The 22,483-nt window shown below is 40.0% G+C and overlaps 1 protein-coding gene across 2 annotated transcripts in view; it reads right to left on the bottom strand.

Annotated features, from left to right (window-relative positions):
• Positions 1 to 5,209: 5,209 nt before the first annotated feature.
• LOC129700025 (poly(A) polymerase type 3-like) overlaps positions 5,210 to 22,483 on the bottom strand; it is a 58,861-nt gene continuing 41,587 nt past the window's right edge. Inside the window, exons 13-23 of one of the 2 annotated variants that reach the window (XM_055640174.1) lie at positions 19,875 to 19,928; positions 17,661 to 17,780; positions 17,347 to 17,456; positions 13,757 to 13,878; positions 12,490 to 12,611; positions 11,936 to 12,048; positions 10,380 to 10,585; positions 9,310 to 9,414; positions 8,863 to 8,940; positions 8,639 to 8,695; positions 5,210 to 7,375 (exon numbers count right to left, since the gene is read on the bottom strand). In XM_055640174.1, coding sequence (XP_055496149.1) covers positions 7,280 to 7,375; positions 8,639 to 8,695; positions 8,863 to 8,940; positions 9,310 to 9,414; positions 10,380 to 10,585; positions 11,936 to 12,048; positions 12,490 to 12,611; positions 13,757 to 13,878; positions 17,347 to 17,456; positions 17,661 to 17,780; positions 19,875 to 19,928 — 1,183 coding nt within the window. In that variant the 3' untranslated portion in view covers positions 5,210 to 7,279. The remainder of the gene's footprint in view (positions 7,376 to 8,638; positions 8,696 to 8,862; positions 8,941 to 9,309; positions 9,415 to 10,379; positions 10,586 to 11,935; positions 12,049 to 12,489; positions 12,612 to 13,756; positions 13,879 to 17,346; positions 17,457 to 17,660; positions 17,781 to 19,874; positions 19,929 to 22,483) is intronic. The other variant, XM_055640175.1, reaches the window with a different exon arrangement.

Genomic DNA, 22,483 nt, shown 5'->3' with positions numbered 1-22,483 from the left:
AAGGTTTCCCCCCCAGAAACATAGTCTATTTCGACTAGAAATGTTACCTGACCTGCTGTGATACGCCAGCACTTCGCGCCTTCTTCAGGGCAAATATATTATGCTGAGAGTGGGCTTCACACTTACATGCAGCACAGCGGTAGAGTTGCTCCTTTACAGCGCAAGCGACCCAGGGTGTTACGAACTCAATGACCCAAAGAGCCCGCTTCTACTCTGTATCATTAAACTAAGCTCAGGTGACGTTAATCCCATTTGGCATGTCTCCAGTGATTTACAAACGTCTACAGATGCTCCATAGAAAGCAGACGATTATTTTTGCACCACAGCCTGGTTTTGAAACAGCCCTGCTCAAGACCGGATGAAATCGCAGAGAGCTGTAGATATAGGGCGATTTCACCAAATGTCAAATGAGCGTAGATCCCCCCCTCACGTGACCGAAAAATTTAACTGGAGTACATATGTCACTTTGGTACATGTTAGTGAATGGGGAAACACGCACTTTCACACCCGTTAAAAACATGGAAAACGGCCGATTTTTGAGCTGAAATTTTCTATGCTAGTCGGGGTGACCGTGAAGCACAGCGACCTAAATTTTCAGGCAAAAAAAAAGATAGAAAGTAAGGTAATTACAAGAGGGAACTGAAGGTGCCAATCCAGCGGAAGTGAACAGCAGACATTTGCCGTGGAGATTTAAAGGTCCAAAATATCGGGAATTATCGCGTTTGCTCGCTGAATTTCATCAAAAGTAAGACATTATTAACTTACTTTTGATGAAATTCAGCGAGCAAACGCGATAATTCCCCATATTTAGGACCTGTAAATCTCCACGGCAAATGTCTGCTGTTCACTTCCGCTGTTTTTCTACCTTCAGTTCCCTCTTGTAATTACCTTACTTTCTATCTATTTTTTTTGCCTGAAAATTTAGGTTTCTGTGCTTCACGGTCACCCCGACTAGCATAGAAAATTTCAGCTCAAAAATCGGCCGTTTTCCATGTTTTTAAACGGGTGTGAAAGTGTGTGTTTCCCCATTCACTAACATGTACCGAAGTGACATATGTCCTCCAGTTAAATTTTTCGGTCACGTGAGGGGGGGATCTACGCTCATTTGACATTTAGTGAAATCACCCTATAGCGGTCTATCACAGGCCAGACTTCCCACCATTGACTCCATCAACAAGTCACACTACCTCATAAAAGCCAACATAGTCAAAGATAGCACGGCGGCAGTTGCTGCCTCACAGCGCCAGAGACCCGGGATTGATCCTGACTACGGGTGCTGTCTGTACGGAGTTAGTACGTTCTCCCCGTGGCTTTTCTCAGAGATCTTTTGTTTCCTCCCACACTCCAAAGATGTACGTCTGTAAGTTAATTGGTGTGGTATAATTGGTATAACAGTAAATTGTCCCTAGTGCCCGTAGAATTTCGGGGATCGTTGGTTGGTGTGGATTTGGAGGGGCCAGTTTCCGTGCTGTATCTCTGCCCCAGTCATTTCTTCTCCCTGATCCCGTCCAGTAGAAGGTACTGTAGCGTGACAACACGTAAATCAGACTCAGGGACAACTTCTTCCCTTCCTACCAAGTTTATGAATGATCCTTCCATAAGATAGGGTACTGTCCCATTCACCTCTACCTCATTGTGGAAGTTGGAGTACGGGTAAAGGAGCTGATGAGCTAAAGTGCCGAGAACTATATTCCTCAGGTGCACATGATAGAGTACTATTGAATGGAGTTGTTTTGCAATGTAGCAGAGATAATATTTTGATGACTTTTGTGCCAGAAATTTGTGTAGTCAAACCAAAAAAAGTTATATCTTCAATTTTTCTGCAAGAAAAAAAAATCCCCACATGTAACCAAAAGGTTCTTTAATTTCTACATGTCGCTCATTTTTAATTTCTACATGTCGCTGGCAAACTATTTAATAAAAGGTTATTTAAAGCAGATACAATAACTAGTACCTTCACACTAGTTTGTAAGGGGCGCCACAGTAAAACAGATGCCATAGCAACTTTGGTGTCATTGAACAGGTCCTTTGAACTATTGAACATTACTCCGATTCACATCCAAACAATTATTTCACTTTGATTTTCACATAATAGCATAAAACATTTTCCAATATAGTTATCAGAAGGGATGAGGACACGGAAAAAACAAATTCTAAAAGTGAACTGATGTTTAACTGAAAATTGACAAATGTCAAGTGTTCACAGACATGGGCTGCTGGGCTTTGGTTGACCTGCAGCTTACAAAAGGCAGAACTAGGCAGGCAGGCCAGGAGTGTGTTACACGGGTAAATAAAGGTGAGGGTTTTAGCACATTATAAGCTGATGTTTAAATGTTGCCTGGGATTTGCTGCACACAGGCACAAACTGCTTTATTGTCTCAGGACTTGCAGTGGAATTGAACGCTGCAATCTTCACCATGTTCTGATGGAAGGAAGGTCATGGATGAGCAAATTAAAGACCGCTGAGCCCATGACACTCTCCTGATGAATTCTTAGAACAATATCCTTGAGGTTAGTGGGATAATTAACTAGCCGCCACCGTCACCATCCACAGATTCTGAAAGGCAGCACAAGTAAACATGCAGCTGACAAAGGCTTGTAGGATATTTCGGATAGACACAAAATGCTGGTGTAACTCAGTGGGTTAGGCAGCATCTATTATTGTGCGCCTATCTTTACATCTAAGCGTTTGGAATAAAGGCTCAAACCCACATCCTTCAGACTCTTAACTGTGCCCCGATTAAGACTGTAGCCAAGTAAAACCTGGGTGCATGTCGTTCAAAGAATTCACATATCACTTAATTTTGTGCTGCATTTTTATTTATTTTAAATGAAGAAATACATCTCTATACAAAATAGCTTCTGAAAATTACTAGTGTACAGACACTATGAAAAAAACAGAACTCCATCTGTGAGCCGCAGAGTACAGCTTGCGAAAGCAACAGTTAAAACTGTGAGGAAGGAAAAACTATGACAAGTTCACCAACAACGAAAAAAATAGTTTTAGCACTCTTTTTGGCAGAACACGAGGTGCATTCACATGAAAGCTTTTTGATTTCTTGCTTGTCCACAAATAGCCCACCCAATCACAACCTGCGACAGCTTTACTTCACATTCAGGCAGATGAACAGAAACATTAATTCCCAAAATGAATGACTGTTGAAACGAGTTTATTTTTCTTTTAATTCTGTAAAAGCCAGTTATCATTCACCCTGCTAAAGGGGAACAGGTCAACACAGCACCGTTTCATCCTCAAGGAAAAAGTTTTAAAATAAAAATCGCTGGTTTAAAGAGTCTTGGGCTGCAGTTTATGTGGGTTTTTAAACTGCTGTTCATGCGGTTTAGTAAGGAAACCAGCTGCTTAGCCGACAATAGCATTCAAAAAGGTAACACAGTTAAAGTTTTTAATAGAGATGGCTTAAACAGACTGAAAGCAGAACACTCATGAAAGCCTCAAGCAGATATTGTACCTAACATCAAGCAACTTGTAAGCTGCTGCCATGTTAAAGCGGCCAAGTTCAACTTTTCACCTGGTCACTGAATGAAAGTCTAAAGTCGGGTTAATGTTCTGGTCAACCAGGATGGGTGTACATAACCTGCGTGATTTTATTTTCTAGGAATGTATGGAATAAAGGCTAAAGTTGCTTTCTACATGGGCAGTGGTGGTGGTGGGGCTGTTTGGAAAAAACAGAATGCGTTCAGTTTATTGCAATTGTACCCAAATAGGGAGCAAGCTTTATTTAAAGTTTGCAAACAATCCATGAAATGGGTAGATCAGCCTGGTATACATCAATACCATGCACCCTTGCCAGTATGAACCTTGGCATTCCCCAGCCCTGCAGACAGCTGCTCATCATGCACACTTACATTAGTGCATCTCATATCACAGCTCAAATGGCGCGCTGGATATACGCCAAAAAGTTACCCCTGCTACAATTTGCGCATCTTAAGCTTTCCGCACATCAAGTATTCTCCATCCAATTTCTTTGCATTTTCATAATAAAATTAAGAGTGGATCCACGACGGTGTTAATCAAGGACTCCTCAAAAACCTGAAATTGGCCTTTTGTAAATGCCCAACAGAACTCCTCAGACATGACAATATACAATAGTCTACATACAATGCAAGCACTTTCTTAGTTAATCAGCATTCATCTCATCACTCCCTACATACAATTCATTGGGTAGCTCTCTTCCTACTAGAGACATGCAACTAGCTGGGGTAGCTTCTTGGCAGGTAAAGACCATGCTACCCATATTCCTCCCCCCTCCCCCAATGCACTGAAGGCAGAATATGCTGCATTTATTCTCCACAGCATGAAATGCATTTAATTGTGTCCCTTTATCAACAATGGCCAATGCAGGCCTTCAATTCAGAAAACACACTTTTCCAACCCATTTACTTACATTCTCAATTATTTTTCATTCCTAATAATCAGTATTGAAACTCCCTGGTCCAGCACAAAACGCACTGTGGTATCCAGTGCACTGCAAGAAAGCTTTTGGAAACTCCAATTCAAAAACAGGTCTGCTGTCAGGGAGGGAAAAAAAAGTAATCACAATTCAGTGGACAGCTAGCTGCAAGAGCAAAACCAGAACAGATTTTATCATCATAGTGCAGCCAGAGGCTGCATTGGCCAAGTACCACAAAAATTCTAATAGCTCCTTTCGTTCGAAATAGCGTTCTTACCCCACCACCCTCAAACAAAACATTCTGCGGTGCCACCATGCATAGAAAAACATGGAATACTTTACAAAACATTACACTTTAGTAGATTACCTGATGGTTCGTTAAACCTATTTTAATGACAGTACATCCAAAGTTTAAAAAACTTGTGGGATGGGGGACGGGACGAGGGGGGACCCAAAAAGGAATAAATTTGGAGCATAGGCAATTGAGCCTTCCATAAATATTTTGGAAGGATGCACAATTCAGCTCTGTCAGAGTGGGTCAACCATTTCACAATGGGAGACCTATTCAAGGATCAGAAACCAAGAGAGAAAAGCATGCATGTATATCTAACATCGGGACAATGAAGTTTCAATTCAGCTTGTCGCTTTTTTGCAGATTTCAACTGTTCACATGGAGGAAACGTAAATGCCCATACGTCAAGTTTAAATGCTATTTGCAAATGTGTTACCTTTTCAGCTTACAGTCAAGGCTCAGTCACTCTTGGAGTCTGTGTCGAATGGGGACGCAGTGTGAGAAAGATGGTCCACATACTTTTTATTAAATTAAAAAAAAATTAAAACTGTAAAATGTTAGTACTTCCAAAAGCACTTCCCGAACGTTTACAATATTGCAACTCTTCCACTCTTGTTTTTAATAAACTGATGAAAAATATTTTAAAGCATTCCAAGTCAATGAAAATACAAAGGATTCAATGCATGGAGGAAACCCTCCATCATCTCATTAAAAACTTAAGCACTGGAGTCTTGCGATGGACAACCATAAATAATGTCACCAAGCTATCCGCAGATGATGTGCCCAGGTTGACAATGAGTGAATTAGTTGTGGATTGAGCCAACAACCTGCTCATATTAAACAGCTCAATTTCCAGCATGGCAAAACTTGAATCTCATGCTCTATTTTACAATTAAAAAAAAAACCCCATGGGTGGTGACTGGCTCTCAGAACTACCTCTTCTATAACTTTCTTCTATAAGTGCTAGCCAGAGTCACCAATATAAAACTTAATGGTGCTAGTAGCATCATTACCAGCCTTTCTTGATGCATTAAATTTGAGGAAGAACCCGTTTTCTTGACATGCTGCCATATATATATCTCAATGTTGACATAATACCTCTCAGATCATTAAAGTAAAAAGGGTTTTCCCTGCATGTAGTTATGTGACATGATGAAAATTAGAAGTTTGAATGGTTTCAAGGACTTCTATTTACTTGACCTCACATGCCTGAAGTACATTCATTCCATCATACCAAGTCTTGAAGGATTTATAACTGATATATAACTTGAGGACAAACCAGAAAAAGTATTTTCTTTGTACTGATCCAAAGAAGAAAGTTTTTGGCTTTAAAATAACATTTATAACGGTACTTGTAAGGAAAAAGAAAGAATTGTAGCACACCGGCGAGATTTAATGGAACTGTCCATGGTCAAACGTGTCAAACAACTATAGCAAATTCCTCGCTGAACAAGGTGAATTCTAAACCTATTTTGGCATGCTTCATGGATGCATAAGGGCCATGCAATTTGCTGAACTATGTACCATGCAGAAGCACAAAGTCTACTTTTTTTTTTTACAAGCAGGAGATTTTCACTCGAGTTTCAATGTCAAATATAGATGAGCTCAATCAATGTCAAATATGGATGAGTTTTATACTGGATTGCAATTTGACTGGGAAGTGATATGACGTTGGTCAAGCAGTGACTCATCCTAGTGGTAGTAGATCTCAAATCCTACCCATTTAGGTATGATAGGAAACCAGCTTCAAAATGGAAATGTTCAGTATCTTAACATGACACCTACCAGTCGCAAACAAACCAACTTGAATGTGGTTTTGAGACAACCTATTCCTGACAGCGGCACAAAAATAGAAGTCAAATTAACATTTAACCCATCAAAAATCAACAGACAAACAATGGAAGCAACCAGGGAAATGCAGCAGCTCCTGTACCCTTTCCAGGATGTAAGACACAAGGAACTAAGCGCCGATTTCACATTGCTGTTTGAAAGAATCAATTGGATCAAAGTAGATTAGTGCCCTGAAATCAATAATGGTATGTCCCAGTACAAGGGTCCTTCCTTACTAAATCTCCCCCAATACCATCACTAACCTAAATTCACAAATAATGCCCATATGACTGAACAATTGGTCAACAAAAACATTTAAAAAAATCTTTTCACAATTGCAGGCAGTTTTAAGAGCAAAGGTAACGGGAGGGAGAATGGTTCTTGGAAAAAACTGTTTCAACTAACATAACTGTTGCCAACACATCAGCAGTACTCCGCCAAGATGCACTCGCTGCATGACCAGTCAGTCCGCAGTGCATCCTTATCACTGGTCGAGTTCTACCAGACTCCAGATTCGACAATGATCAAGTCTTTTAGGACATGTTTAAAAAAAATCTACAGCCTTTATCGTCCAACTTCACCATATGCCACCATCACCTTTGTCCAAAGAACTTTTAAAAATGTTTCCATGGAGGAATCTGCAGCCAGCAAACAGATGACTCTTCCCAGAGATGTTTCTTTTTGTGCGCATGCACGCATGTCCTTCTTCTCTTTGTGTTCTATGGCCCCAGGAGTGGTAGCAGTTCTACCGGTTTAGCCTCAGCTTTATTGAGTTTTTAACTACTGGAACAGGGTTTACAGGAAGGGAGGAAACATCAGAAAGTTCTGTGCTCATTGGTTCCTGTGTGTAAAAAGAAATGTCGTTATGCTTCAATGCAAGAGTGTTGCTAGTAAGATCAACAACACATGTAGGGTTCAAATTCGCTACCACTTACAAAAACATGAATTTGGAAGTATTTGATATTGATCACATGACTAGTTCCATGCTACCAGTTTTATTAAAATGATCAAGTACCCTAATAAAAATTGATCCTATATCATGAGTGTTTAATTGTCATATCAAACGATGACCAGAACAATAATGTTGCAACAACTTTACAAGAACAAAAAATGACATTGTTCTGGCCTTGTGCATACATCTGCACCATCTCAGTGGATACCCTGCACCACCTTTTTCAGATCTTGAATCAGTTGGCCTGGATTAATGTTAATATAATTTATCAGGTATGTTTATCTGGAACCTTTACACAACTTTCAAAAACAGGTGCAAAATAACGTGTGTGTAGAATGGTTGAGGTGGTATTTACAGAAAAATTACAGTGAGGTCCTGTACATCATAGGGTAGTGATGCACGATCAACTTGCAGCCATAAAAAGTTGAGATATATTAGCAACTTGTTGGCAGCAGTTAGTGGTATCAATTGAGAACAACAGAATTAAAAAGGGAGAGAAACAAAAAAAGCAAAGAATTTGGTTAGCTCAAGTAAATAATAGAACATAGAACAGTACAGCAGAGGAACAGTCCCTGCAGCCCCACAATGTCCATGCCAAACATGATGCTAATCTCAGTGATCCATACCCCTCCATTCTCTGCATATCCAAGTGTCTATCTAAAAGCCTCTTAAATGTCACTATCATGTCTGCCTCCACCATCACCACTGGCAACAATGGTTAACCCATAACAATGCAATTGAGGCCGCAGTTTTTATTATTCGTATCATTTTCTAGAATAGGACTTGTGGGGGTTAGTAAATGATTTGCCGCAATGCTCTTGAGGTTTCCCTGGAAGAGGAAGAAAAATATCAGTTTTCCTAACTGCGGCCCGCAAACCTAGTTAGGTTATGCATGTGATGGCATGGGCAAACAAGTGTTGGCTGCACCCCGTCACAAAAAAACAAAACAAAAAAAAACTCTGTGTTTGCATGGCCATTTAACTGAAACCAGTAGATGGCCTGCTCTTTGGAAATCCATTCCCAACAGGAATTAGTGTCTTCAGGAAGGACGATGCAACATGAAGAAAAGAAGTCCCTACACAGTTACTGTAATATGTAAAAATAGCTATGTATCTTGTGATTAAATGCTAAAGCACATCTTAAATAACTTGCCTGTGAGACAGAAGCCTTAGATTGGATTGGCAGCATCTTTTCTTCACACTCAGCAACCTGCCCCAAAAAGGCAACACATATGGATTAGCACTAAACCACAATTTCTCAAGTTGGCATTTCACCGTTCTTCTCAATATTCAACATCAAGAATTGTGTAGAATCCAACTATTATACAGCAGAGCAACTAAATTAATCCCCAGACTGCACTGGAAATGGCATCTTACCTTCATATTTTCATCACTTTTTTTCTCAGTAATAGGACTTGCCGAACAGTCACCTTGCTCATTCACAGAGGCAGATCCCTAGCAAATATGAAACATTCATACCGCAATTATAGCTTTTTAAAAATAATGTACATCTTAAATTAGATTTACTTAAAATCTGAAAATTTCCCATCCTTTTCTTGAGTCAAAAAAAAAAAAAAAAATCCCACAGGAGTAATCCTCAGCACAGAGAACCATCACCCTGTGGAAGGGACATCAAATACATAGTTGACAAAATAAAGGTAGGAAACAAAGATTGCAAATTGGATTTTCTTTTTAGGAAAACAGTATAAATGGGTAGCAGTTTAGAAACTGAAAGACCAAAGATAATGCAGAGGAGTGACGAGGGAGGAAGGAGCTAGAAAAAAGCTTCATTAACTGTAAAGTGACAGAGAATCAGCCACTCACATCCAACTTCTTTCTCTTTGGTGAACCTTCAGTTAGCTGCGTGGATGTTCTCTTTGAACTCTGTGATAGATTCTGATCCATTGGTACCCCATTTGTTGCAGGTTCCTAAACAATAAACATGAGATTAGTTGGCTGAGGGATGTTTCATTGTTTAGAGTCACTATCTGCAGGATAGAATGATTAACTGCCCTTTTAAAATAGTTAAAACACTAGTCCATCTCTGGTATCATGAAAACTATATAGGTTATATAAATATATTCATGGTCCATATATTTGCTTGGTTGAGATTAACCACACCGTTGTACAGTGACTGGAAATTAGATATTGGGAATGTTACTAACACACAAAAATGTTTTTAAAATCTGTTTAATCAGATTAGTGGATGAAAAGATAGTCACATTAGAGTCATATAGGGTGACAACTTTGGCCCTTGATGACCAAGATGTCCAATTGCCCTCAATTTAACAGATTTATATATCGAATAATTTTTACATTTTGCAAAGTATTTTTTTAAATCGAGGTACCAACTCAATGAAAACAACCTCCAAACCAGAACAAGTTATTATATTAAGAATGACAGTGGGGGTGACAAACTGACTCTGTACCTAGAGTATAGTTACACCGCTGAATCAGTTTTTATTCTGCTGGCCGTGTATGCAATTAAAATATTATGGTTATCATTGTTGAACCTTTTTCAGGTCTCCGATTGAAAGCAAGTTTCAAAATCCATTTGCCCTGGTAAATCAAATAGCGTGCTTTTAAATGAGAACTATGCATTTTCAATAAATGTAAAGCAGATTTTCGTCAGTGAAAAATGAAAATAAGCTAGGTTATGGCACAAAATTCTATGAGGTACAGTCTTTAGTTAACATTTCATAATTAGTTAATAAAAACCTTCTCTCTCGCTCGCCGCACTAAAAACATTAATTCTCTTCCCCCTCCACGTGGGATCACAACTAAGCAGCCTTTTGTGTTAATGAACAAAAACACAAAGGAAATAAATGAAAGAGTACTTAATTTGAGATTTTTCAACTGTGGTTGAAAATGAGCACAAATACAAATGCAGAAACCTCGGTATTTGCAGATTCAGTGATAGCAGGCGATGTCGGTCTCTTCCCCCCAGAGGGAACAGGATTAGACGCCTTTGTGGTGGAACTTGCAGGCTGGCTGCCGATGCACGTGGATGAAACCTGGTTAACTGCTGATTTTGGTTGCGCAGTAGAAGCAGGTACTGGAGAGGCCTGAGGAATGTGGTCACTGGAGGATGCGGCCGAGCCTAGAGACAAAGTTATTTATGTTACTTTAAAAATATTGGTATTATTTATGCAGAAGCCACATCCCAGGACATGCAGTTGGCATAGAGCACTTAAACACGGAAATCTACAAGCTATTAACATAGAACCGTACAGCACAGGAACAGGCGCTTTGGCCCACAATGTCTGTGCCGAACATGCAAAGATAATCCCAATCTCACCTGTGCACGTGATCCATAACCCTCCATTTCCTGCATATTCATGTGCCTATCTAAAAGCCTCAAACCCCGCTACCCTATCTGCATCCACGCCAACCTTTGATCGCCTGTTCACACCAGTTATCCCACTTGCTATTGCGGGAGTGCAGTGTATATTCACGAGGTTAATTCCCAGGATGGCGGGACTGTCATTTGTTGATAGATTGGAGCGGCTGGGCTTGTATACTCTGGAATTTAGAAGGATGAGAGGGTATCTTATTGAAACATAAGATCATTAAGAGTTTGGACACGCTAGATGGCAGGAAACAAGTTCCCAATGTTGGAGGAGTCCAGAACCAGGGGCCATAGTTTAAGAATAAGTGGTAAGTCATTTAGAACAGAGATGAGGAAACACCTTTTCACAGAGTTGTGAGTGTGTGGAATTCTCTGCCTCAGAGGGCAGTGGAGGATGGTTCTCTGGATACTTTCAAGAGAGAGTTAGATAGAGCTCTTAGGGATAGCGGAGTTAAGGGATATGGAGAGAATGCAGGAACGGGGTACTGGTTGTGGATGATCAGCCATGATCACATTGAATGGCTGTGCTGGATTAAAGGGCCGAATGGCCTATACCTGCACCTATTGTCTAGACATACCAGGGGCAATTTACAGAGGCCAATTAATCTATAAACTCACACATCTTTGGAATGTGGGAGGAAACAGACCAACCCATGCGGACACAGGGAGAACATGCATGCAAACTCCACATAGTCAGCACCCTGTGGTGGAAAGTCAGGATCGAACCCGGTTCTCTGGTGCCCAAAGTCAGGATCAAACCCAGTTCTCTGGTGCTGCAAGGCAACAGTTCTACCACTGTTGAGAATAATGATGTTTTTTTCCCAAAGCTATATAAAACTCCAGTCTTTCACTGGCTTCTGATAGGACACCCATCTCCAAGATTGGTCATAGATTAAAATGACATTCCATACAAAAAGGTATTTTCCAGTGAGAGTGCAATTCCCCCACAAAATCAATGTGAACAGTCAAGTAGAACAATGGCTGGGGAAAAAAACAAAAATCATGCAGTACTTTTATTTAAGGGATGAAGTTATTCTGAAATCGCCAAGTACAATGACACTCAGTTTCGTCCTCATGAAACCGGAAAGATCTGCTCCTTACCCTCTGAACGGGAAATGGAATTTCCTTTGGAAAGAGTCGTCTCTGATTCCACCTGGGTTTCTGAATTTGGAACACTGATCACATTCACTGTTGAAGCAGCAGTAATTGGACTACTTAAGGCGAGGAAGGAAAAAAGAGAAAGAAAAAAAAACATTCTTAGTGTGCCTCAGAAAATAAGGAAACATTCAGAAAACAATTTTTCCCCCATCAGTTCTTTCTATAAATGTTCAATATGTCAATGTCCAATTTATTAACCTTTAAGTGCTCAGATAATAGAAATGGAAATATAACTCATCGCAAGCTTAAAATGACTTGGTGTTTTGAGCATTTCTATTTTATTAAGTAATTTTTATTAATTCAAAATAATCTATTCTGTTAGCAGCAGAAATTCCACCCACCCATTCATGCAATTTTAATTAATATTTTAACTATACCGAGCCCCTCCAATCCCTGAAAATAAGTATGAATTTTAGAAATATTCTGTACGGATTTGCAAGGAAAACACATTTTTCAACCAAATCATTTCTATGAAAAGGCAATAATATCCATGTTACCTCTGGGGACTGTTGGCATTCTGTAACGGACTGGAAGGCACAAGCAGGCTATGGTCACTGTCCAGAGAGGCTTCCATGCTATTTTCATCTTCACAGTTGGCTTTGCTCCCCTCCAATGAATGCTAAGTTTGAGAAATACGTTTTAAAATCAGTAGCTAGATAGGGAAGTGGATGCATTCTATACATTGGGTGTTTGCAAAACACAAGAGGGTCCTATACACAGTCCTGGAAGACATAGACCCTCCTGATTAGTTTAGTGATACAGCTGGGAGACAGGCCCTTGTGCCCACCGAGTTCGTGCTTACCAGCGATCACCCCGCACTATCCTACACACTAGGGACAATTTACAGTTTTTAAACCCAAGCCAAATTAACCTACAATCCTGCTTATCTTTGGAGTGTGGGAGGAAACCAGAGCGCATGAGGAAAACCCACACAGTCACAGGAAGAATGTACAAACTCCATACAGACAGCACCCATAGTTAGGATCCAACCTGGGACTCTAGCGCTGTAAGGCAGCAATTCAACCGCGTCGTCCAAAGACATTTACAACAAATTTAGCCACAAACATGACTGGAGTTAGTCTGAAACAGATTCCGTTTCACTTCAGAATTAATCTAAACTCCTCGAGGTGTTTATTCTAATGGTTATCAAAACCGTTGCTATCATTAGGTAGTCGTTCTGCAGCAGAGACTCATGCTGCAACCTTCCACCCCAACCAAACCTTCCCTGCGAAGAATCAAGGTTCATGGAGCCCGCCAATTCAGTCAAAGCGTGCAGCAAACTGTACTATGCACAATGCAAGAGGTTTCAGAAATCCCTTATTTGCAATGTTAATTAAATAACAAGACAGCGCTCACTAAGAACCACTATCACTAAAAATAAAACTGAGATTTTCATTGCATAGCAAAATAAGAACTAGATGGAAACAAATGGCAAGTCTTTTATTAGGATAACTGCCATCAGAAAGCCAATTTTAACAGAATATTTGAAGATAGCTACTATATTTCACAGTATGATGAACTGAAACATTGTTTGTCATCTTACAATGCAAGCATTGCAAATATGAGATGGTGAAAGAAATGAATTGATAATGAATATCTTGTCCTAAAGATTTACATTAGTACAGATTATATATTGCACAAATTTGTAACGTGCAGTCAAAACATTTTGAAATTTCTAATCATTTAGAAGAGGTGATCATTTGGAATCTATATAGATACGAGCGGAACATAATTAATTTTATAGATCTAAAATTATTATATTACCTTTTTCTTTTTTTGTTGAACATAATTAGGTAGGAGTAGATGGAGCTGTTTCCTTTTCACATGCATCGCTGCAATCCTCATATCAGATTCAAACATTTTGCTGTTCATTGCTTGTCTATAAACTGTAAGCATGGAAATGTTACTATCAATAGTTCATTTTTCTATCAACTCTTCCTCATCTTCAAAGTTCCCAGTGCAAGTTTCCAGGACACAGAAGTACCAAACCTACAAGCAGTAATGGCACATACAATCAAACGTCCTTTCAAGTCATGAGACGAGAGGGTTTAATTGTCATATGTTCCAAATGGAACAATTAAATACTTACTTGCAGCACCACAACAGAATATGTAAACATATTCTGATTCAACTTTTCAGATTAGATCATAAGGTCATAGAGTAGAATTTAGCGATTCAGCCCATCAAGTCTACTCCCCCATTCAATCACGGCTGATCTATCTCTCCCTCCTACCCCATTCTCCTGCCTTCTCCCCATAACACCCGACACCCGTACTAATCAAGAATCTATCTATCTCCACAGCCAGCACATCCTTCCTCAGATATGGTGACCAAAATTGCTCACGATATTCGAAATGCGGCTTTATCAGCGCCTTAGAGCCTCAGCAATACATCCTTTTTTTTGTATACAAGCCCTCTTGAAATAAATGCTAGCATTGAGTTTGCTTTCTTTACTATCGATTCGACTTGCGGATTAACTTCTTGGGAATTGTGCATCAGCACTACCAAGTTCCTTTGCACCTCCGATTTCTGGATTCTCTCCCAATTTAGAAAATAGTCTACACCTTTATTCCTACTACCAAACTGCATGACTCCATATTTTGCTACACGACATTCCATCGGACACTTCTCTGCCCACTCTCCCAACCTGTCCAAGTCCTTCTGCAGCATCTCTACTTTCTCTACACTACCTGCCCTTCCACCTATTTTCATATCATCCACAAACTTGGCCACAAAAGCTTTAATCCTCTTGTCCAAATCATTGATATACAACGTGAAGAGTAGCGGCCTCCGCACCGACCCTGCGGAACTTCGCTAGTCACTGGCAGCAAACTAATAAAAGCCCTCCTTATAGCCACTCTTCTGCCATCCAGCCAACCTGCTTTCCATACCAGTATCTGCCCTTTGATACCGTGGGGACTCATCTTCCTCAGCAGCCTCACATGTGGCACCTTATCAAAGATTTTCTGAAAATCTAAGTAAACAACATCTACGGAATCTCTTTGTCGTCTGTCCTGCTATTTCAAAGAATTCCAGCAAAGTTGTCAAGCAAGACCTACCCTTCACAAAGCGATGTTGACTTTGGCCTATTTTATCATGAACTTCGAAGGACTCCGTAACCACATCCTTTATAAAGGACTCTAAAAACGTATCAACCACCAAAGACGGACAAACTGGCCTATTGTTCCCACTATTCTGCTTTGCTCCCTTGTTGTGCAGCGGGGTAATATTGGCAAATTTCCAATCCACTGGGACCTCACCGGTCGCTAGTGATTCTTGAAATATCACTGTCATGCCTCCACAATCTCTAAAGCCACCTCTTTCAGAAGCCTAGCATGCAGTCCATCTGACCAGGTGACTTCCAACTTCAGCCCTTCCAGCTTCAAAAGCATCTTCTCCCTATCTAAATGGCGTCAAGTTGGGCAAAGGGGAAGTACTACGGGATCTGGGGTCCTTGTTCAACAATCTATGACAGTAAGCATGAAGGTACAGCGCGCAGTGAAGAAATCGAATGGCATGTTGGTCTTTATAACAAGAGTCGTTGAGTATAGGAGCAAAGAGGTCCTTCTGCAGTTGTACAGGTCCCTTGTGAGACCACATCTGGAGTATTGTGTGCAGTTTTGGTCCCCTAATTTGAGGAAGGACATTTTTGCTATTGAGGGAGTGCAGCGTAGGTTTACAAGGTTAATTCCCAGGATGGCAGAACTGTCATATGCTGAGAGAATGGAGCGGCTGGGCTTGTGCACTCTGGAGTTTAGAAGGATGAGAGGGAATCTTATTGAAACATATAAGATTGTTAAGGGTTTGGACACGCTAGAGGAAGGAAACATGTTCCCGATGTTGGGGGAGTCCAGAACTGGGGGTCACAAAGAATAAGGGGTAAGCCATTTAGAACGGAGACGAGGAAACATTTTTTCTCACAGAGAGTTGTGGGTCTGTGGAATTCTCCGCCTCAGAGGGCGGTGGAGGCCGGTTCTCTGGATACTTTCAAGAGAGCTTGATAGAGCTCTTAAACAAGATAGCGGAGTCATGGGGATATGGGAAGAAGGCAGGAACGGGGTACTGATTGGGGATGATCAGCCATGATCACATTGAATGGCGGTGCTGGCTCAAAGGGCCGAATGGCCTACTCAAGCCCCTATTGTCTATTGAAATAGCCACACCACTAACTTCCACCCTCTGACTCTTGAATTTCAGGCACGTTGCTGGTGTCTTCCACTGTGAAGACTGATGCAAAAAAGTTATTCAACTCCTCGGCCATTTCTTTATTCCCCATGATCACTTCTTCTGCATCATTCTCTAGCGGCCCAACTTCAACTCTTGGCTCTTTCTTACTCTTTTTTTATAACCGATTCAATAATTTAGAGTTGAGACTGAAACCACAGTTACCGTTAAGGGAACACAAAGTTGAAAGGATTGGATTGAAACCAAAATGGTTTGAAGATTCAGGAAGGATGAGAACATCTGGTTCAGGTGAATGCTACAAATCAATCCTGAGTCGGCATGACCATGATATGACCTTCAAAACCAGCTCTGCAGCAAAACTAGAAACGTCTCTATGACACGTAACATGAGTGAATAATTTTTTGGCTTGCAGGACAATAAACTATTTTGACTGAAGCATAGCCAGATCCAAACACAGACCACCGGAACAATGTTGAGGGCCCACTATTACAAAATGGCTACTCCCACAGCAGTTCATGCATTTTAACTGCAGATAAACATAATTTTACACAAATATCAATTAACAAACATCAGTTGGTGAGCGCATTGTGAGCAGGTCCAGTTGCCCAGCTATATAGGAAGGATATTATTCATTTGGTACGTGCACAGGCAAAACAAAAATCACAAGGATGTTACCAGGAATTTAGGGTTTCAGTTATATGGGGAGATTGGATAGACTGAGACTTTTTCTCCTTTAAGCTACAGGCTCAAGGGTGACTTTAGACAAGTATACAAAAACCCAAGGGTTATATGTCAGGATCAAGGTATTTGTGCCAGCATAGGGGAATCTAAAACCAGAAGGCATAGATTTAAGGTGAGGAAAAGTTTAAAAGTGCTCCGAAGGGAAGGGTTGGTGGCGACATAGAACAAATTGCCAGAGGAAGTTGTAGAGGTGGGCATAATACAATGTTCAAAAGGCGTGCAGAGGGGTAAATGGATGGCAGTTTGGAGAGCATGTTGGTTGGCACAGATGTTGGAATAAATGGCCTGTTTCAGAGTTACATAGCTCTAATCAAGGTTAGTCTTGTGCATTTTCTCCTAAGACTTATCTGTATGGAAAGGGCATATTATTTTACAAGATACGACTAATTAATTTTGTATCAATGCTTAAGAAAGCAAATGGCTCTTACCAGTATCTGTGAAAGATTGAATATCGTACGTTAAGTCAACACTCAGGTTCTCACTGTTTTCCACTTTCTTAAAGACTATCCCAATGACCCACATAGTACTGAATTCATCTCTGAAAAAAAAAAAAAATTGTAATGGGATACATGAGCATTACAAAAGTAAGGTATGTACAACATGAAGGCAGTTTGAGGGGGGAAATACACCCTCTTTAGCACTGCAAGGCCGCTCTTGGGTCTGTCCGTAGTTTAGCAACCACTTGAAGCAAACTAAATTACAATCCCAAAAACGCAAATTACAAAAAGGTGAGATTACTTACTTCTCAGGATTGTCCTTTGGAGCTGGGAATGATTGCGGATTAACATGAGCCAGAGTGATGAACTCATTCTTTTCTAAGCTGCTTATTAGAATTCGGATTTTGGATTCCACCAATCCTACCCTAAAATTAAAAAAAGTTAATAAATGAAGAACTCCATAAAACAATATATAGCAGTGCACTTTGAAAGATCTGAACTATTTTTCTTCAACCTACCTAAAAAGATGGACCATCCCTGACACATGAGGAACTAAATATAACAGTGATAGAGTAATAACAAGCCTGCATTTACAGTGCCCTCCATAACATTTGGGACAAACACCCATCATTTATTTATATGCCTCTGTACGCCACAATTTGAGATTTGTAATATTAAAAAAAAAAAAATCACAAAATGGTTAAACTGCAAATTGTCAGATTTTAATAAATGCCATTTTTATACATTTTGGTTTCACCATGTAGAAATTACAGCAGTGTTTACACATATTCCCCCCCCTTTTCAGGGCGCCATAATGTTTGGGACACAGCAATGTCATGTGAATGAAAGTAGTCATGTTTAGTATTTTGTTGCATATCCTTTGCATGCAATGACTTCTTGAAGTCTGCGATTCATAGACATCACCAGTTGCTGGGTGTCTACTCTGGTGATGCTCTGCCAGGCCTGTATTGCAGCCATCTTTAGCTTATGCTTATTTTGGAGGCTAGTCCCCTTCAGTATTCTCTTCAGCATATAAAGGACATGCACAGTTGGGTTCAGATCGGATGATTAACTTGGCAACTCAAGAAATTACCATTTTTTAGCTTTGAAAAACTCCTTTGTTGCATTAACAGTATGTTTGGGATCATTGTCTTGCTGTAGAATGAACCGCCGGCCAATGAGTTTTGAGGCATTTGCATGAACTTGAGCAAGTAGGATGTGTCTGTACACCTCAGAATTCATTATGCTACTACCATCAGCAGTTGTATCATCAACGAAGATAAGTGAGCCAGTACCTTCAGCAGCCATACATGCCCAGGCCATAATACACCCACCATCGTGTTTATGCTTTGGATCTTGGGCAGTCCCTTCTCTCCTCCATACTTGCCATCACTCTGATATGTTAATCTTCTTCTCATCTGTCCACAAGACCTTTTCCCAGAACTGTGGTTGCTCTTTTAAGTACTTCTTGGCAAACTGTAACCTGGCCATCCTATTTTTGCAGCTAACTAGTGGTTTGCATCTTGCAGCGTAGCCTCTGTATTTCTGTTCATAAAGTCTTCTGCGGACAGTAGTCATTGACAAATCCACTCCCGACTCCTGAAGAGTGTTGCTGATCTGTTGGACAGGTGTTTGGGGATTTTTCTTACATTTCTATACATGCAATTTCTACATGGTGAATCCAAAATGTATAAAAAATGGACTTTAATAAAATCTGACAATGTGCACTTTAACCACATGTGATATTTTTCTATTACAAATGTCAATCTGTGGAGTACAGAGGAAAATAAATAAATGATGGATTGTCGTCCCAAACATTATGGAGGGCACTGTATATTAAACCATATCATGCCTTTTACATAACATAATGCTTCAAATACTATGGGTTACTGTGGTATGCACCAATTTCGGCAATCATGTGTGATTATCAAGCATAATTTGGTCTAAGCTAAACCAATGCACATTGGAAAACCACCAACCCTTTGCCTTGAAACAATACAAGGTGCAGGAGATAAACTCAGAATTGTAAAAATATGTCATTTTTGACATTCAACCAAAATCTCAAGCTCAACTTGTTCTTCTGGGCACCATGCTTGTGCCTTCATATTTTATAAATTCATGCTCACCAAGGACCTCTAATACCACAAGATATTTCATCATGATTGAAAAAGGGTCTCAAAATGTCACCCATTCCTTCTATCCAGAGATGCTGCCTGTCCCGCTTAGTTACTCCAGCATTTTGTGTCTAAGACATTTCATATGTTCTTTCCTATTCTTTCCGATTTACTTTGCTGTGTGGTTCAATGGTTTCACTCGCTATCTCAGAGGTAAAGAAAATAGCCATAATTAATGCGGAAATCTAAATGTGACAAGTCACATGATGTTGACCACCATTTTAACACCAGTGTTGAACCTAAACTCTGTGGTGAAAGTAATGAGAAAATTCCCCAATAGTATTTGATCCGTCATGGCACAATCATATCCAACAACACTGTTTATTTTAAGTCTCCATTACTTACCACTCCAAGTGCTGTTTCTCCGTTGGAGCACTCGCCAGCAGCACAATATAATGCCTTTGAAATGGAGAGGACATAAAATTATTTTGTGCTTAGAATTTTTTTTTTTTTTTAATTATTATTATTTTTTTTTTTAAAGTACCACAGCCATGGTGTGTAATACTCACCACTCTTCAATTTACTTTATAGTTTAATTCACCTCCAATTTACATACCTTTTCTACATTTTTAAAAAAATAATTTATGGTTGAAAATTCTATTCTGTTGCTTTGATTTCTCAGGTTAATAGACAATAGGTGCAGGAGTAGGCCATTCGGCTCTTCGAGTCAGCACCGCCATTCACTGTCATCCACATTCAGTACCCCGTTCCTGCCTTCTCACCATATCCCATGACTCCGCTATCTTTAAGAGCTCTATCTAACTCTCTCTAGAAAGCATCCAGAGAATTGGCCTCCACTACCTTCTGAAGCAGAGAATTCCACAGATTCACAACTGGTTGAAAAAGCTTTTCCTCATCTCCGTTCTAAATGACCTACCCCTTATTCTTAAACTGTGGCCCATGGTTCTGGACTCCCTCCCCCAACATCGGGAACACCGTTTAATTCTGGGTTTTAGGTTACTAATTTAACTATATCTCCTTTGAGAACGTCAAGATTTTGTGACGTCTTGCAATGGATTTGAACCTCCAACTATTATGGATGGCAATGGATTTGAACTTCCAACTATGGACTGCTATTAGGATCTAAACACAATTGTTTTTTGGTTAAAGGAACTTTGTGGAAAGGGGATTCACAGATCAGTGAAACCATTTTCCATGAAGAGTAACAAACCACCACATTGATGGTGCTTCATCATAGTCCACTACGGTGGGACACGAGCAACATTTTCACCTCATGTCACAGGAGGTCAAAGTTGTAGAAGACTTTAACCTTTCCTCAAGGTTCTAGCTTGGTGTCCCCCCTTAACAATTTTGTAAGGTACTGTAAGTTACATTTAATGAAAATTTAAATCTGTTACATTAATCCTCATTTAGTGCAACTGATCACACACGATCATTCATTTATTAGTCAACAATTGCTTTTCTTCATTGAAATTGGTTCATCACCAGTAATATAATAACCTTGGTATTGAGCATCAGTTAATAAAGTAGCAATGACAAACTGAATAAGTCACATCCAATAATTAAAGTCATTTATTTGTTTTAAACTTAATCTACATACACATTGCATTAAAGCAGATCACTAAACCAAACAATTAGGGTAACAAACCACAGATCAAAATTCATGACCCATCCACCTGCAAGTTACCCTTCTACCAATTTGTACACTGTCTAGCTGGGCACTGACGTGTTTGGTAATTGTTTAACTCCTGCGAGCAGGAAAAAGTCTGAGCAGAAGTTGAAACCTTTGAGACTAACATAACTTAGTCCAAATTGTTTTTAAAATCACTAATTTGCCACAAGCATAACACGTGCATCTGAGCAGCAAGCACCAATTCAGCAGAAAACTTAACAATGATTCACAAATGTATTTGCAAAATTTGGGCAAAATCATTTTTCTTTCAACATTTGGTTTTCAGCCATGAGTGTATTCTGACAGCACACCAGATATCATGTTGTGTTACAAAAGGCACGGACTTCAGAGGAACCCGGGAGAATCCTTGTTTTCCATCCAGAGAACAGGCACCCAGCTGGAGCCACTTGAGCGAGGCTGGGATTTCGTCCTTTGATTATTTTGATCGGTCAACCTCAACTTGATGACCGTTCTCCCTTTTATAAAATGTTGATGCGGCTTTCGTAGCGATGATGTCTGTCATTTTCACCCCATGTTATTGGATAACCAAGGGAACAAAGCAATACAAAATAAACACCTACGCCCGCAGGAGTTACACTGGACCATTTAACCAAGTAAACAGAAAAATTCAACATATTCACAAGCTCTTTTATTATAACTATCGAGGTTACAAGTCCAATACTGCGTTGTGGCTTCCAAACCCAAAATGGCAATTAGTCATGTCAAGTTTCAAAACAGATGCACAAGACATGCACAATGTTTCAGACATTACAAAACAAACAACACCATGGAGGGTCCACTTAAAAGAAAATGCCAACACTTGTTCCAACCTACGAATTACTATGCAACTATCATAACTGATGACAACGCGAGTTAAGGTGAGAAGGGCAAAGTTTAAAAGATGTGAGGGGCACATTCTCTTTTACACAAAGGGCGAGAGACACAATAGAGGCATTTAAGAGACTTTTGATAAGACACATGGACAGGCAGGAAATGGAGGGACATGGATCATGTGCAGGAAGATAAAAATCGGTCTTGGCATCATATTCGGCACAGACATTGTGGGCCTAAGGGCCTGTTCGTGAGCAGTACTGTTCTATGTTCCATGTTACAATAGGATTGATTTAACCATTACTGTGCATCATGAATACTGCTATCAAAATAAAAAAGCATCAGAATTAGTTGAAGTGGTAAAAATTAGTGCAACAATAATTCGGTTGGAGGAACTCAGTAAGTCAGGCAGCATCTGTGGAGGGAAATAGACAATCGACGTTTGGGATCAGGACCCTTCATCTGGACTGAAAGAGGAAGGGGGGGGGGG

This window comes from Leucoraja erinacea, chromosome 9 (genome assembly GCF_028641065.1).
Source record: "Leucoraja erinacea ecotype New England chromosome 9, Leri_hhj_1, whole genome shotgun sequence".
NCBI lineage: Eukaryota > Metazoa > Chordata > Chondrichthyes > Rajiformes > Rajidae > Leucoraja > Leucoraja erinaceus.
This window is presented reverse-complemented; position numbering and strand designations above follow the sequence as displayed.